Source organism: Mustelus asterias, chromosome 10 (assembly GCF_964213995.1).
Source record: "Mustelus asterias chromosome 10, sMusAst1.hap1.1, whole genome shotgun sequence".
NCBI lineage: Eukaryota > Metazoa > Chordata > Chondrichthyes > Carcharhiniformes > Triakidae > Mustelus > Mustelus asterias.
This window is the reverse complement of record NC_135810.1, coordinates 84,916,999-84,933,435: the sequence shown is the minus strand read 5'-3', so window position 1 is coordinate 84,933,435 and position 16,437 is coordinate 84,916,999. Positions and strand designations below refer to the sequence as shown.

Below are 16,437 nucleotides of genomic sequence, written 5' to 3'. Positions count from 1 at the left end.
GAGTCAGGGAAAGTCCCAGAGGATTGGAAAATCGCTGTTGTAACCCCACTGTTCAAGAAGGGAACAAGAAAAAAGATGGAAAATTATAGGCCAATTAGCCTAACCTCAGTTGTTGGCAAAATTCTAGAATCCATCGTTAAGGATGAGATTTCTAAATTCTTGGAAGTGCAGGGTCGGATCAGGACAAGTCAGCATGGATTTAGTAAGGGGAGGTCGTGCCTGACAAACCTGTTAGAGTTCTTTGAAGAGATAACAAATAGGTTAGACCAAGGAGAGCCAATGGATGTTATCTATCTTGACTTCCAAAAGGCCTTTGACAAGGTGCCTCACGGGAGACTGCTGAGTAAAATAAGGGCCCATGGTATTCGAGGCAAGGTACTAACATGGATTGACGATTGGCTGTCAGACAGAAGGCAGAGAGTTGGGATAAAAGGTTCTTTCTCAGAATGGCAACCGGTGACAAGTGGTGTCCCGCAGGGTTCAGTGTTGGGGCCACAGCTGTTCTCTTTATATATTAACGATCTAGATGACGGGACTGGGGGCATTCTGGCCAAGTTTGCCGATGATACAAAGATAGGTGGAGGGGCAGGTAGTATTGAGGAGGTGGGGAGGCTGCAGAAAGATTTAGACAGTTTAGGAGAGTGGTCCAAGAAGTGGCTGATGAAATTCAACGTGGGCAAGTGCGAGGTCTTGCACTTTGGAAAAAAGAATAGAGGCATGGACTATTTTCTAAACGGTGACAAAATTCATAATGCTAAAGTGCAAAGGGACTTGGGAGTCCTAGTCCAGGATTCTCTAAAGGTAAACTTGCAGGTTGAGTCCGTAATTAAGAAAGCAAATGTAATGTTGTCATTTATCTCAAGAGGCTTGGAATACAAAAGCAGGGATGTACTTCTGAGGTTTTATAAAGCACTGGTTAGGCCCCATTTGGAGTACTGTGAGCAATTTTGGGCCCCACACCTCAGGAAGGACATACTGGCACTGGAGCGGGTCCAGCGGAGATTCACACGGATGATCCCAGGAATGGTAGGCCTGACATACGATGAACGTCTGAGGATCATGGGATTATATTCATTGGAGTTTAGGAGGTTGAGGGGAGATCTAATAGAAACTTACAAGATAATGAACGGCTTAGATAGGATGGACGTAGGGAAGTTGTTTCCATTAGCAGGGGAGACTAGGACGCGGGGGCACAGCCTTAGAATAAACGGGAGTCACTTTAGAACAGAGATGAGGAGAAATTTCTTCAGCCAGAGAGTGGTAGGTCTGTGGAATTCATTGCCACAGAGGGCTGTGGAGGCCGAGACGTTGAGCGTCTTCAAGACAGAAATTGATAAATTCTTGATTTCTCGAGGAATTAAGGGCTATGGGGAGAGAGCGGGTAAATGGAGTTGAAATCAACCATGATTGAATGGTGGAGTGGACTCGATGGGCCGAATGGCCTTACTTCCGCTCCTATGTCTTATGGTCTTATGGTCTTATATCCATTATGTGGGATTATATCAAACATCTTTTGAAAGTCCATGTACACGTCAACTGCATTGTTCTCATCAATCTTGTTACTTCATTAAACTCAATCAAGTTAGGTTTCTGCAAATCTTAACATATTATCCACGAGAATTTTATGACTGGAAGTGAAATTAGACTTTTTGCCCATCATTCTGGAGAAATACAAATTCAGTTTAAACAAAGAAAGCACGTAATTCACAAAAAAAGGAAAATTCATTTAATGTTAATTTTTTTTACATTAAAAATCAACAAAGTCACATTTTAAATGAACTCAATTGGTTGGATTTCAGCCCCAGACATCAGTGAGATGTTGGAGATAAAAACCCACCCTTTGGCTGGAGCACCAGTTCCCCAGATCTATTCCACTTCTGAGCCATTTTTGAGGGTGTGGAATTTTAAGAGGGCGGGGGGGGATCATCAAGACTACCCAGTTGCACGCTGCACAAAGCCAATCTGGCTCAATAAAAGCCATTTCAGGCCAATTGAAAAGAGGCTGATTAAGATTTGGATAAATGTGAGGTCATTCACTTTGGAAACAAAAACAAGAAGGCAGATTACTACCTGAATGGCTGTAAATTGGGAGAGGGGAGTGTGCAGCGGGACCTGGGTGTCTTCGTGCACCAGTCACTGAAGGTAAGCATGCAGGTGCAGCAGGCGGTAAAGGCGGCAAATGGCATATTGGCATTCATTGCGAGAGCTTTTGAGTACAGGAGCAGGGATGTGTCGCAATGACTCACCTGATGAAGGGGCAGTGCTCCGAAACCTTGTGCTGCCAAATAAACCTGTTGGACTTTAACCTGGTGTTGTGAGATTTCTTACTGTTGTTGCAATTATACAGGGCCTTGGTGAGGCCACACCTAGAGTATTGTGTGCAGTTTTGGTCTCCTTTTCTGAGGAAGGATGTTCTTGCTCTCAAGGGAGTGCAGCGAAGGTTTACCAGGCTGATTCCGGGGATGGCGGGACTGATGTATGAGGAGAGATTGACTAGGTTAGGATTGTTTTTGCTGGAGTTCAGGCGAATGAGGGAGTGATCTCATAGAGACTTATAAAATTCTAACAGGACTAGACAGGGTAGATGCAGGGAGGATATTCCCGATGGTGGGGGAGTCCAGAACCAGGGGTCACAGTCTGAGGATTTAGGGTAGACCATTTAGGACAGAGGTGAGGAAACATTTCTTCACCCAAAGAGTGGTGAGCCTGTAGAATTTATTACCAAGGAAGCAGTTGATGCCAAAACATTGAATGTATTCAAAAGGCAGCTGGATATAGCACTTGGGGTGAATGGGATCAAAGGTTATGGGTAAAAGCAGGATTAGGCTATTGAGTTGGATGATCAGCTATGATCGTAACGAATGGGGGAGCAGGCTCGAAGAGCCAAATGGCCTCCTCCTGCTCCTATCTGCTATGTTCTATGTATTTTCCAGTAGGCCTCCAGGTTTCAGCAGAGTGGGGGCCAGTTTAGATGCCTGAAGGCAGTGACCAGTGGCAGATTTAGAGGCTGCACTGTAGACGGGTCACCACCCTTCAATATTATTGGAGTCGATGCAGGAATCAGTTTTAATTTATTTTTGAAGAAGTTGGAGAGAGGGTAACTCGATCCGGAGATGCCCTCTCTCTTACCTTCCAACTTGGCCTGCTGTTTATTTCATGCTTGGAGATCCCCGATTTGCTCTCCAGCTTCGCGAGCCTGCCTGCTGTCCTTAATCTGATAGTGAACCTGTCTCCAGGCCAATTAAATTAAAGGGTAAAGGGGCACTGTGAAAATCACAAGGATTAACTGTGTCCCATCCACCCTCCTACCCCCTCCCGAGTGGGGGTTGGGTCAGTTTCAATCCCGGCTTCCCATCTCCAGAGGGAAATTCCAGCCAAATGTAATAGCAAGAGAGCAAAAAATGTTAATATTTCAGATCATAAACAAACTTACTTGTATCATTTCTACCTCTAGAAAGTTTAGAAGTATGCTTAACCACCTATGTTTTAGTATCTGTTAAGATATTTTACCATATTTAAATGCTGTGGAATTAATTAAATGACTTGTTAAACTGGATTTCAATTGCTGAAAGCTACAATGCCCAGGGTATAGTGGACAGTTCCTGCTTCCAGTATTATTAAACTATTATTATTTAGTTCATCATTCTGTACTTTTACTCTTGGTTAAACAACTGTTGAAGTGGCGAGCCTTTTATGAGAGAATCAATCTTCAACAGTTGACGAGTAGCTGATTCCCAGTCTCTTCCTAGCTGCAGGCGGCTACAAATTGCTGGATACTTTCGGTCCGTATTTCTAGCCCAGGCTATGGCTTTTTTGACTTGTTCTACTTGCCAGCCAGATGTCCTGTGAAAGGCAATGATAGCAATGAAAGTTGTAAAGTAATACATTGAATAAAAACACAATGCACCAATTCACCTTGTGTAAAAATGATCTTTTTAATCAATTAAAGTTTGTTTTCTCACTCACTCACTCACTTACACATATTGGCTGCCTCTCTTTCCCTCCTTCCTCACCCCGGCAACCACTTTCTCCCTCCATCCTGAAAACCCCTCTGTACACTGCACACTGCTCCTCCAATCAAAGACTATTTCCCTCTCACACATGTTGCTGATAGGAGAGCCTATCAGCAGCAAACGTGGGAAAGAAATGGCCTGTGATTGTAGGAGGAATGGCTCCTTGTCGAATCTTCCACTCCGCTTACAGGAACTTTAAATATCAGGTCCATGGGCCATGATAAAGAGGTACAGCGGGGCAGGTCTGGTGTACCAGCCAGGTATTGGACAAGCCTAACCTAGACTGTGCGATGATAAATCCACAGACAATTTAGAAATGTGATATGGGCGCAAGTGGGAAAGGTTTTTTGTAGAAATGTTTTATATCATAGAATCCCTACAGTGCAGAAGGAGGCCATCCAACCCATCGTATCTGCACTGACTCTCTGACAGAGCATCCCACCCAGAGCCTATTCTTGTAACTCCACATATTTACCCCACTAATCCCCCTAACATACATATCTTGGGACACTAAAGGGCAATTTAATATGGCCAATCCACCTAACCTGTATATCTTTGGACTGTATCACTGTAATGCTACAAGTGTTCCATCACAGACATTTGCAATCTGTGCACTTGTAATTATAACTAATTCTGTTCTCTAATGCTTGAAAAAAAATGCATTCATAATACTACAATTGCCCCAGTAACAACCAATTTAGACTTTGAACAAACCTTGAATCCAATGTCTGGTCGAGACAAAGGAGGGATGTGAGCTTAATCCCTTTCAACTGTTCAGTGAAACGAATCAACTGTAGGATCAGAAACGTAGCGATCAGCGATACAATCTCTTCAGCTGCTCGGTGACCTTTCAAAGGATAAATATTTTCTAGTCAATGCTTACTTCATAATCTACTGTTTCAAAGTTGTTATTGAAAATTTGGATTTTAATGCAAGTTGCGTCAAACAAATCAATATGCAGAGAAATTACAACAATTGAAATACAAAATGTCATTTCCCTTGAAAGTGCATCATTTTTTGACAATGAAGAATGCTTATAAATCATGAACGAAATTCTGTCCCAAACCAAAACAAAAAAGTAATCAATTAGATGCACTGAGATTAGACACATGTAAACATTTATAATATTTGTTTTGCTGTCTGTTTACAAAATTCAGTTTAACAGATGTACACAATGGGCCATAAATTCCAACTAGTGGTGTAGAGTCCTGACCCGCTTGAACAAGGGTTTACAACACACTGACTGGTTCTGGAAAGCTTTGTCCAAACCTCTGCTGGCTGGAGCTGCTCGGGCCCTGCGCAAAAGAGTCCCTGAAGACATCAAGTCGGTTTGGGGGGCGGGGGGCAAGTCGGTTGAGGGGGGGGGGCGGAAGAAAGAGAGAGAGGAGGGGTGTCTGGTTCACTGGTTGGGTTGCTGGTAGGGAGTTCATTGGGATGGGGAGTGGGGCTCAGTCTGGGTGTTTAAAATAACTACGCTGAAATTAGAAGTGCTTTTATTTCTTCTAACTCTTTTAGAGCAACTGTGTGTAAAACGTGCAGAGCCATTCAAAGTTAGCAATTTAAATCACTTTGTCGGATGCTTCTCTGTGCAGCACAATTGTCCAGGGGAAGACAGCACATCTGGACAACTACCGTGTAAATCCTTACCTAGGAACTTCTGAGAGGGATTCCCAAGTGCACCTTTGGGGTGCCCCCCCAAATCCTATGCTGGGAATTTATGGGCCAATATACTTTAGCACACAATATGCTTTTGTACATTAAAAATGCTTTTGAAAAAATGTTTGATTTGTAAGTATTTTTTGTTATTTTGTTTATTGGTACTTACGATTTGGTAGTTAGGATGCTGTTTTTGATTGATGACGAGATTATAACACGGACAGTTCAAAGAATTACAGTGTTTGTTCCTCAAATAACTTGAGGCCATCAGATGTAAACCTGCCTTTTCAACTCGAGAAAATTGTTTTCAATTATATTTTCATATTCTATGACTATATCACAAGGACTGAATCTTGACAAAATTTGTATTTACATTCCTAGGCCTGTTTTTACACATGGATAGCTTTATATAGCTTTTTCTGGGGGTGAGAAATTTTGATTTCGTTAAAGTCTTTGGGGAAAGAATAACCAGAATGCTGTATTCCATAGAATCAAACAGTGCAGAAGGCGGCCATTCGGCCCATCGAGCCTGCACCGACCACATAAGAAACAATTTCTAATTTGACTGTAAATATGTTGTGGGGCGCTGCTCATTTTAATTAGATTCAATTAACACGTTTAAGAGCTTCTTTCCTCAGGCATTTCTTAAGTAGCATGCGTGGCCATCTCGGTTAACATGTCGGTCATAAATATAAAATGTTTACATTTGTTCATGCACATATGGTCTGTAGCAAGCTTGATTACTGACTAAAGATTATAGCTTCATTGAACTTTAATGTGTCAAATGTTGGAGATCTTGGCCACACCTAGCCTTCAGTTCATACTGACAGCAAACAGATTCATCAAATATAAGCACTGTTTGCAAGGAGCAATCTGTTTATCTATTTTTCTGTGGAAAACATCAAGTATCAAGATTCAGCATGCTCCACAAAACAGATTTTCCAAGCAATGGACTTTTCAGGTACACAATAACAAGATAGTTTAAAGGCAAGGAGAGTTAAAACATCGTCCCACAATGTGTGATGCATGGAACACCTTGGCTTTTGATATTCTATTTCCTCTGTGCACTTTGTATTCATGCCAAAGTATGACACTATCAAGCAACTTCAGACATATGGTGAGACAGAGTACAGGAATGAGATAGAGAATCTGGTGAACTGGTGCGGCAACAATAATCTCTCCCTCAATGTCAACAAAACGAAGGAGATTGTCATCGACTTCAGGAAGTCGAAGGGAGAATGTGCCCCTGTCTACAAGAATGGGGATGAAGTCGAAAGGGTCGAGAGCTTCAAGTTTTTAGGTGTCCAGATCACCAGCAACCTGTCCTGGTCCCCCCATGCCAGCGCTATGGTTAAGAAAGCACACCAATGCCTCTACTTTCTCAGAAGACTAAGGAAATTTGGCATGTCGGCTACAACTCTCACCAACTTTTACAGATGCATCACAGAAAGCATTCTTTCTGGTTGTATCACAGCTTGGTATGGCTCCTGCTCTGTCCAAGACCGCAAGGAACTACAAGGTCGTGAATGTAGCCCAATCCATCACGCAAACCAGCCTCCCATTCATTGACTCTGTGTACAATTCCCGCTGCCTCGGCAAAGTAGCCAGCATAATTAAGGACCCCACGTACCCTGGGCATTCTCTCTTCCACCTTCTTCCTTCGGGAAAAAGATACAAAAGTCTGACGTCATGTACCAACCGACTCAAGAACAGCTTCTTCCCTGCTGCTGTCAGACTTTTAAATGGACTTACCTTGCATTAAGTTGATATTTCTCTACACCCTAGCTATGACTGTAACACTACATTTCGTACTCTATGAACGGTATGCTTTGTCTGTATAGCGCGTAAGAAACAATACTTTTCACTGTAGGTTAATACATGTGACAATCATAAATCAAATCAAATATGGATTAACACTTTGCATTCAGCTGCAACATTTAGGAGAAATACTAACAGACATAGTAAAAGAGCAAGGCCAGAACTCAAATAGAATCATATAAATAAATATGATGGGTGGATAATTCTGGTTCATTGTATAACATGATCTCTCTCATTCAATTGCCCCACCCAGTCAAACCCAGTCATTTTACCTCCAACTTCACCAAATTCAACTTGAAGATTCTACTTAATGCTAAACAATTTTTTAGCAGTAGTTACTGCTACTTGCTGTAGTTTGCATCTGGACTAAAGCACTACCGGAGATTAAAATGTACATTACCTAGAGATTTAATGCCTCTTTTTATCAGAAAAACATTAGTTACATATTCCACATTAATTTCCAACAAGACTCCGAGGTCAGATGTAAAATTCCAGTAGCCATCCTGCAAAAATACAGAAAATAATTATTAATTATATAAGCAACAACAATGAATATAACACTTATATCTAGAGAATAGTGGGTAGAGTGCATGAGAGGTCAGAGTTGGAAAAATGCAGAGTTTTTAGAGGTTTGTATGTTGTGCAACAGAATTTAATTTTGAAGCATTTGTGGACTGAGAGTTCATGTAGGTCAGTGACCACGTGGGCAGAGTTTTGCATGAGCTCACGTTTATGAAAGGTGAAAACTGGGAGTCTGTCATAAAAATCAGTGTGGATGTAACAAAAGAACAAATGAGCAGCAGACGGGTGAAGCAGATGCAGGGTATGTAACGGAAGTGGAAATAAGTGGTCTTTGATGGAGAGAATCTGGGGATGTAAGCTCAGCTCAGGGAATTCAATGCATAGGGGGAGCGAGGTGTTTTAGTTAAGGCTTGCTGCAAGTAGTAGAACTTGCTGAGTTTCGGTGAAGGCATGGGAGAGAGTGCTCCTTTCTTCGACTCTTTTTCCCCCAGCCCCCAGCATTTGAATTACACATTAGTACAGCAAAAGTAGGTTAATCAGTAACTGGTAAGTAACTGGAGAGGTCCGAGAGCTTAGACAGTTGGTAGATCAGTCTGTGAGCCTACTGCATTCTCTGAAAGATAAAAAGGGTGTAATTGGGAAACAGGTAAGAGATTCATTGGTGTGTACTTTGTTCATTTATCTTTCAATACTTAGATGATATATTGGTCATTTTAAAGTCTTATTAGTATTAGTAAAGTTCACTAGCATTAAATCAGCTTATTGGGAGCATAAGGGTTTATGAATGATAACTTAACTAAGAAACAAATTATCACACAATAAAGATGGCAGGGCAGGTGATGTGCTGCAATTGTAGGATGTGGGAGCTTTTGGACACCACTGTGGTCTAGGGCAAATACAACTGCAGTTAAGTGTCTATAGCTCAAGGAACTTCAGCTCAGAGTTTGAGCTGGAGGCCGAGTTGCAGACACTGCGACATATCAGAAAGGGGACAGTTACCGGAATGCTTTGTACCAGAAGATGGTCACACCTATTAGGATGGGGCCTTCTGTTCTGGTTAATCATGAGGGACAGAAAAGCGTGACCATGAGTGAGGGAGGAAAGGACCAGGAGTTATAAGGGGCTGCACAGCTTCTACAATTGTTCAACATATTTGAGGTCTTTTCTGCTTGTTTGGGTGAGAGTGAGGGCTGCAGTGTGGGTGATCTAATTGACCATGTTACAGGCAACTATTCAAGTGGGGGGAGCAAAAAGGAATGTAGTGGGAATAAGAGATAGTTTTTTAAAAATTCATTTATGGGATGTGGGCGTCACTGGCTAGACCAGCATTTATTGTCCATCCCTAGTTGCCCTTGAGAAGGTGGTGGTGAGCTGCCTTCTTGAACTGCTGCAGTCCCTGAGCTGTAAGTGGGTCCATTGTTATTTGTCATTTATATTAATGGTTTGGATGAGAATTTATGAGGCATGGTTAGTAAGTTTGCAGATGACACCAAGGTTGGTGGCATAGTGGATAGTGACGATGGTTATCTAGGATTGCAGCGGGATCTTGACCAATTGGGCCAGTGGGCTGATGAATGGCACTTGGATTTTAATTTAGATAAATGTGAGGTGATGCATTTTGGAAGATTGAACCAGGGCAGGACTTACTCAGTTAATCGCAGGGTGTTGGGGAGAGTTATAGAACAAAGATCTAAGGGTACAGGTTCATAGCTCCTTGAAAGTGGAGTCACAGGTGGACAGAGTGGTGAAGAAGGCATTTGGCATGCTTGGCTTCATTGGTCAGAACACTGAATACAGGAGTTGGGATGTCTTATTGAAGTTGTACAAGACATTGGCAAGGCCACACTTGGAATACTGTGTACAGTTCTGGTCACCCTTTTATAGAAAGGATATTATTAAACGAGAAAGAATGCAGAAAATATTTACTAGGATGCTACCGGGACTTGATGGTTTGTGTTATAAGGAGAGGCTGGATAGACTGGGACTTTTTTCACCTGGAGCATACGAGGCTTAGGGGTGATCTTAGAGGTCTAAAAAATAATGAGGGGTGTAGATCAGCTAGAAAGTCAACATCTTTTTCCCAGAGGTAAGGGGAATCTAAAACTAGAGGACATAGGTTTAAGGTGAGGGGGGAGAGATACAAAAGGGTCCAGAGGGGCAATTTTTTCACACAGAGGATGGCGAGTGTCTGGAACAAGCTGCCAGGGGTAGTAGTAGAGGCGGGTACAATTGTGTCTTCTAAAAAGCATTTAGACAGTTACATGGGTAAGATGGGTATACAGGGATATGGGCCAAAGGTGGGCAATTGGAACTAGCTTAGTGGTTAAAAAAAAGAGCGGCATGGACAATAGAGTCATAGAGGTTTACAGTATGGAAACAGGCCTGTTTCCATGTTGTAAACCTCTATGACTCTAAGTACACCCCACAGTTTGCAGGGTGGGGGACAAATTCCTGGATTTTGACCCAGCGACAGTGAAGGAACAGCAATATAGTTCCAAGTCAGGATGGTGAGTGGTTTGGAGGAAATTTCCAAGTGGTGATGTTTCCAGGTATCTGCTGCCCTTGCCTTCCTAAATGATAGTAGTTGGTGGGTTTGGAAGGTGCTGTCTAAGGAATCTTGGTGAGTTCCTGTAGTGCATCTTGTAGATGGTATATATTTCTGCCACCGTTTGTTGGCGGTGGAGAAATTGAACGTTTGTGAAAAGCGTAGCAATCAAGTGGGCTGCTTTGTCCTGGATGCTGTTGAGCTTCTTCAGTGCTGTTGGAACTGCAGTCATCCAGGCAAGTGACGAGTATTCCATCACATTCCTGACTTGTGTCTTGTAGATGGTGGACTGGCTTTGGGGAGTCAGGTGGCAAGTTATTAGCCACATTATTTCTCGTCATGTTTATATATGGTTAGTTCAGTTCAGTTCCTGGTCAAAGGGAACCCCAAGTATAGTGATAGTGGGGGATTCAGCAATGGTAGTGTCATTGAATGTCAAGGGCCAATGGCTATGTCATCTCTTGTGGAGGTGGTTATTGTCTGGCAGTTGTGTGGCATGAATATGATTTGTCAGCGCAAGTACTGACATTATCCATGTCCTGCTGCATTTGGATATGGATTGAGGGCATTATACACTGTTCAGTGCAGCCAAGAGCATGAGTCCAGAGGCTATGCTGCACACCCATTGCCAGGATGCGAAACAACTGCTCAGAGCTGGACAGGAACTTGGAGTTTGAGGGTGAGGGTCTGCTTGTTATGGTCCTTGTTGGTAGCAGTGACATAGGTAGGAGTAGGAAAGAGGCTCTGTCTGGGTAGTATTAAGAGCTAGGCATCAAATTGAAGAGCAGAACTTCAAAGGTAATAATCTCTGGATTATTAGTTGAGCCACATGCTAGTTGACAGAGGTGAAATAAATTAGTGAAGTTAAATATGTGCCTCAAAGACTGAGGAAGAAGTGCAGGAGAAGTGCGTTTCGATTCATGGCCACTAGCATCGTTAATAGGAAAATGGTAACTATACCATTGGTACAGTCTGTACCTGAACGATGGTGGGACCAGTGTTCTAGCAAACCATGTAACTAGGGAAAAAGAGAGGGCTTTAAGCTAAACAAGGGGTGGGGGAATCGGGATTAAATTGAGTTAGATGTAGCAAATTAACAGTTAGGTCAATGCAGGGCAGCCAAATAGTAATACGGGAAATGAAGACCAGAGAATGCAGGAAGGGACAAAGAGAACAAAACTAAGAATACACCCACAACCAAGACTAGATGTTACAAACATAACAAGGCAAAACTAAAAGTGTTGTTTCTGAATACATGTAGCAATCATAACAAAGTAAACAAATTGATAGTGCACACTGAAGTAATTAAATATAATATTACAGTTATTACGGAGACATGACAAGGATTGGGTCCTGAATGTTGAGGAATATATGACATTTAACAAGAATAGGAAACTAGGTAAAGGTGGAGGGGTAGCGCTGTTAATCAAGGATGGCGTTGGTACACTAGTTAGAGATGACCTTGGTTCAGGAGGTTATGATGGTGAATTGGTTTGAGTGGAGATGAGGAATAGTAGGGGAACGTAGTCACTAGTGGGAGTGGTCTACAAGTTCCCTAGCAACAATCATATGCTAGAACAAAGTATACAAGGAGAAATATTCAACGACGGAGGTTGAGGGGTGACCTGATAGAAGTCTACAAGATTATGAGGGGCATGGACAGAGTGGATAGTCAGAAGTTTTTTCCCAGGGTGGAAGAGTCAATTACTAGGGGGCACAGGTTTAAGGTGCGAGGGGCAAGGTTTAAAGGAGATGTACGAGGCAGATTTTTTTTTTTTACACGGAGGGTGATGGGTGCCTGGAATTCGTTGCTGGGGGAGATAGCGAAAGCAGATACGATAGTGACTTTTAAGGGGCGTCTTGACAAATACATGAATAGGATGGGAATAGAGGGATATGGTCCCCGGAAGGGTAGAGGGTTTTAGTTATGTCGGGTCGCATGGTTGGTGCAGGCTTGGAGGGCCGAAGGGCCTGTTCCTGCGCTATAATTTTCTTTGTTCTATTGTGTGTTTGTGATAAAGGCACGGCAATAAACATGGGTGGTTTTAATTTACATAAATTTGGACAAATCAGATTGGTGATGGTGGCCCACAAGAGGAGCTCATAGAATGCTTGAGATAAGTTATTTAGAGCAGCAGATTCTGTAACCAACCAGTGAGCAGGTCATATTAGACTTTGTATTGTGTAATGTGACAGGATTAGTTAATGACCTTAGAATAAAGGCACACTTCCTTTGTGTGCTTGGAATTCACACTTGGAATACTGCGTCCAGTTCTGGTCGCCACACTACCAGAAGGACGTGGAGGCTTTGGAGAGAGTACAGAGGAGGTTTACCAGGATGTTGCCTGGTATGGAGGGGCTTGGTTATGAGGAGAGATTGGGGAAACTGGGGTTGTTCTCCTTGGAAAGACGGAGGATGAGGGGAGACTTAATAGAGGTGTATAAAATTATGAAACGCATAGATAGGGTGAACGGTGGGAAGCTTTTCCCCGGGTCGGTGGTGACGTTCACGAGGGGTCATAGGTTCAAGGTGAAGGGGGGGAGGTTTAACACAGATATCAGAAGGACATATTTTACACAGAGGGTCGTGGGGGCCTGGAATGTGTTGCCGGGCAAGGTGGTGGAGGCGGACACACTGGGAATGTTTAAGACTTATCTAGACAGCTATATGAACGGAGTGGGAATGGAGGGATACAAAAGAGTGGTCTAGTTTGGACCAGGGAGCGGCGCGGGCTAATTGTTCTTTGTTTCTCGTTTCAAGGCTTCATTCTATGATCATCTTGCTGGTGCCAGTACAGAGCGAGACTGCGGATAGTTGGGAACCTGTCTCGGGGGCAGGGAATTCAGATGGTGTTCGTAAAGCAGAAGTGGAAATGAATAGGGTTGGGAAGCATTTTCTGATCAGGGCCAGTGTGATCTCCTGGACTCGTTTCGATTGCCTCAGGGGGTCGGAGAGGAATTTCCCAGATTTTTTTTTCCCCATATTGGCCCTGGGGTTTTCACTCTGGGTTTTCGCCTCTCCCTGGAGATCACATGGTCTGGAATGGGGGGGTGGGGGTGAGTTAATAGGTTGTGATGAACAAAGCATCGTAGCTGTGAGGGACAGCTTGGTGGATAGGATATTAGGATGTAGATAGGCTGGAAAATTGGGCGGGGATCCTGGATTCAGGATTCAATCCTGGACCGGGGAGCGGCGCGGGCTTGGAGGGCCGAAGGGCCTGTTCCTGTGCTGTATTGTTCTTTGTTCTTGTTTTGTTGTTGTTCCAATTTTACATCCAGTTTGAAAGGGAGAAGAGTGGGTCTGAGACTAGTACTTTAAACTTAAAAAAGGCAACTATGTGGGGATGAAAACTGAGCTAGCTGAAGTGAACTGGGATACTAGACTAGGGGACACATCAATAGAGAAGCAGTGGCAGACATAAGGGGGTATTTCAGAATACTCAGAATAAGTATATTCCTACCATAAAGAAAAATTCCAAGAGGATCGACTATCTGTGGTTAACTAAAGATGTGAAGGAAAGCTTCAATCTCAAGGAAAAAGTATATAACTGTGCAAAGGTGAGTGGCAGGTTAGATGATTGGTCAGAATTTAAGAATTACAGAGAATTACTAAAAGATTAATCAGGCAAAAGAAATTTGCTTGTATGAGGTGAGGAACATGAGAGGAAGCTAGCTAGAAATGTAAAAACAGAGGCAAGAGTTTCTACAGGTATTTAAAAAGGAACAGTGGTCTCCAAATAGTCAATCGCGATCGACAGATTGACCCTGGAGTCTCAAAGTCGATTGTCATTGGCTGCCAAACCACTGCCGAAAATGCACGGCATTTGGGCTTCTTGTAATGATGAGCGAATCAATCCACTGAGCTCTGAAATGCACCAAAAATGTGTTGAATTCAGGCTTCTTGTGATGATGAACAAATAGCTCATTGACTGCTGGACTGCAGATGTCAAAATGTGGACTAAGCTGGGTGAAGATAAAATAATGAGCAAACAGCCAGCGATCTCCGAGAGGCAAAAACCTACCATTTCCACCAGTAATGGGAAAGTGAAACCAAAATCGAAAATGCTGGAAAATCTCAGGTCTGGCAGCATCTGTAAGGAGAAAAAAGAGCTGACGTTTCGAGTCTCGACAACCCTTTGTCAAAGTTGTTAGCTTTGACAAAAGGTCGTCTGGACTCGAAACGTCAGCTCTTTTCTCTCCTTACAGATGCTGCCAGACCTGAGATTTTCCAGCATTTTCTCTTTTGGTTTCCGATCCCAGCATCCACAGTAATTTGTTTTTATCCATGGGAAAGTGAATTTGATTTTACAAATGTAAACAGAGTATAGCCTTGTGTAAAAGTAGTAATTTGGAATGGCATCACAAGACAATGCATGCAAAATTTGTATTCTTGTTAGACAAAGGTATCAAAGGTTATTGGGGGGTAAATGGGAAAGTGGAATTCAAAAAACAAACAAATCAGCCCTCATCTTATTAAATGGCAGAGGGGCTGAATGGCATACTTCTGCTTCTAATTCGCATGTTTATTTATTCATAAACTCAGATTTTGAGTTATCTGGTTTTGTTTCAGACAGTACTGTCGAGAAGGATGGAATTGGTATTTGGGCAATGGAATGTGACAGGAGCCAAAGACAATGGCTTCAGGTCTTCCGTGTTTTTTTGGAGATATCAGTGGTGTTGGAGGAAGAGGCCATGTCATCTTTGCATTCAAGGATTTGCATTCAATCCATGAGCAATGAGCAGTTTTGGCAGAGGACTATGGTACTTGATGTGGTCCAACTTTGTCGATGATGAATGGCTAAATAAACCGTGCTCCATCTTTGTTGAAGTCTGTACCCTTTGGACTTAAGGGAACAAAGGTACGGGCTGTACCAGGTAGAAAAACCAGGGTGTACAAGAACAAGGTCGTAGACTTCAAAAAAGGGGTATTGAGAAAGTGAATGAGTAAATCAACAGCTGCAGAAATAACATGGTGAATGGAAGACCAGAGGCTGGACAGCGAAGAAATTGAAAATGCCACTATGACATGTGGAGGATTTACTTTCCAGAAGTGGACACAGCAGAATATAAGTGATAACAAATACAAGGAAATAATCAGAAATGGCTTAACTGGGACTAAGATTATAAAAAAATATGAGATGGCAAGGTCGAAGGGGTGGCTGTGATAATAGATAGAGCTTATTCAGAAAGGATTGTTCATCTAGGGAATTTTAGGATACTTTATATTATTGATGATTAGTCCAGAAATTATCAGTAAAATTAGGAGGCAAACACCATAAGAATTACTGTTCCCTGCTCCGTTTAAAAATTTAGTCTTAATGTTACATTCTAAACCAGCGTAATTGTAGGAAATCTGCATATACGACTCTTGGTGATGGAGCCAGTCTAATGAGCTGCAATCCAATTGGGTGCAGAGACCAAAAGACAAGTCACAAAAAAGCAACAATATAAACAAAAAATGTTGGAAAAACTCAGCAGGTCTGGAAGCATCAGATGTATCACAGCTTGGTATGGCGCCTGCTCTGACCAAGACCGCAAGAAACTACAAAGGCTTGTGAGCGTAGCCCAGTCCATCACGCAAACCAGCCTCCATCCATTGACTACATCTACACTTCCCGTTGTCTCGAAAAAGCAGATAGCATAATCAAGGATCCCATGCACTCTGGACATACTCTCTTCCACCTTCTTCCATCAGGGAAAGATACAAACGTCTGAGATCACGTACCAACTGACTCAAGAACAGCTTCTTTCCTGCTGCCATCAGACTTTTGAATGGTCCTACCTCATTTTAAGTTGATCTTTCTCTACACCCTAGCTATGACTGTAATACTACATTCTGCACCCTCTCCTTCTCCTCTATGTACTCTATGAACAGTATGCTTC

At 42.7% G+C, this 16,437-nt stretch overlaps 1 protein-coding gene across 6 annotated transcripts in view; it reads right to left on the bottom strand.

The window, feature by feature from the left end:
- Positions 1–1,703: 1,703 nt before the first annotated feature.
- The window catches only part of parp4 (poly (ADP-ribose) polymerase family, member 4), a 109,159-nt gene continuing 94,425 nt past the window's right edge, over positions 1,704–16,437 (bottom strand). For 4 of the 6 annotated variants that reach the window (XM_078222080.1, XM_078222083.1, XM_078222082.1 and 1 more), the window contains 3 exons: positions 7,888–7,990; positions 4,728–4,860; positions 1,704–3,843 (listed from right to left, as the gene is read on the bottom strand). In XM_078222080.1, the coding sequence (XP_078078206.1) occupies positions 3,654–3,843; positions 4,728–4,860; positions 7,888–7,990 (426 nt within the window). In that variant the 3' untranslated portion in view covers positions 1,704–3,653. Of the gene's footprint in view, positions 3,844–4,727; positions 4,861–7,887; positions 7,991–8,467; positions 8,623–16,437 lie in introns of those variants that run through there. The other 2 variants (XR_013498885.1, XM_078222084.1) reach the window with 2 other exon arrangements.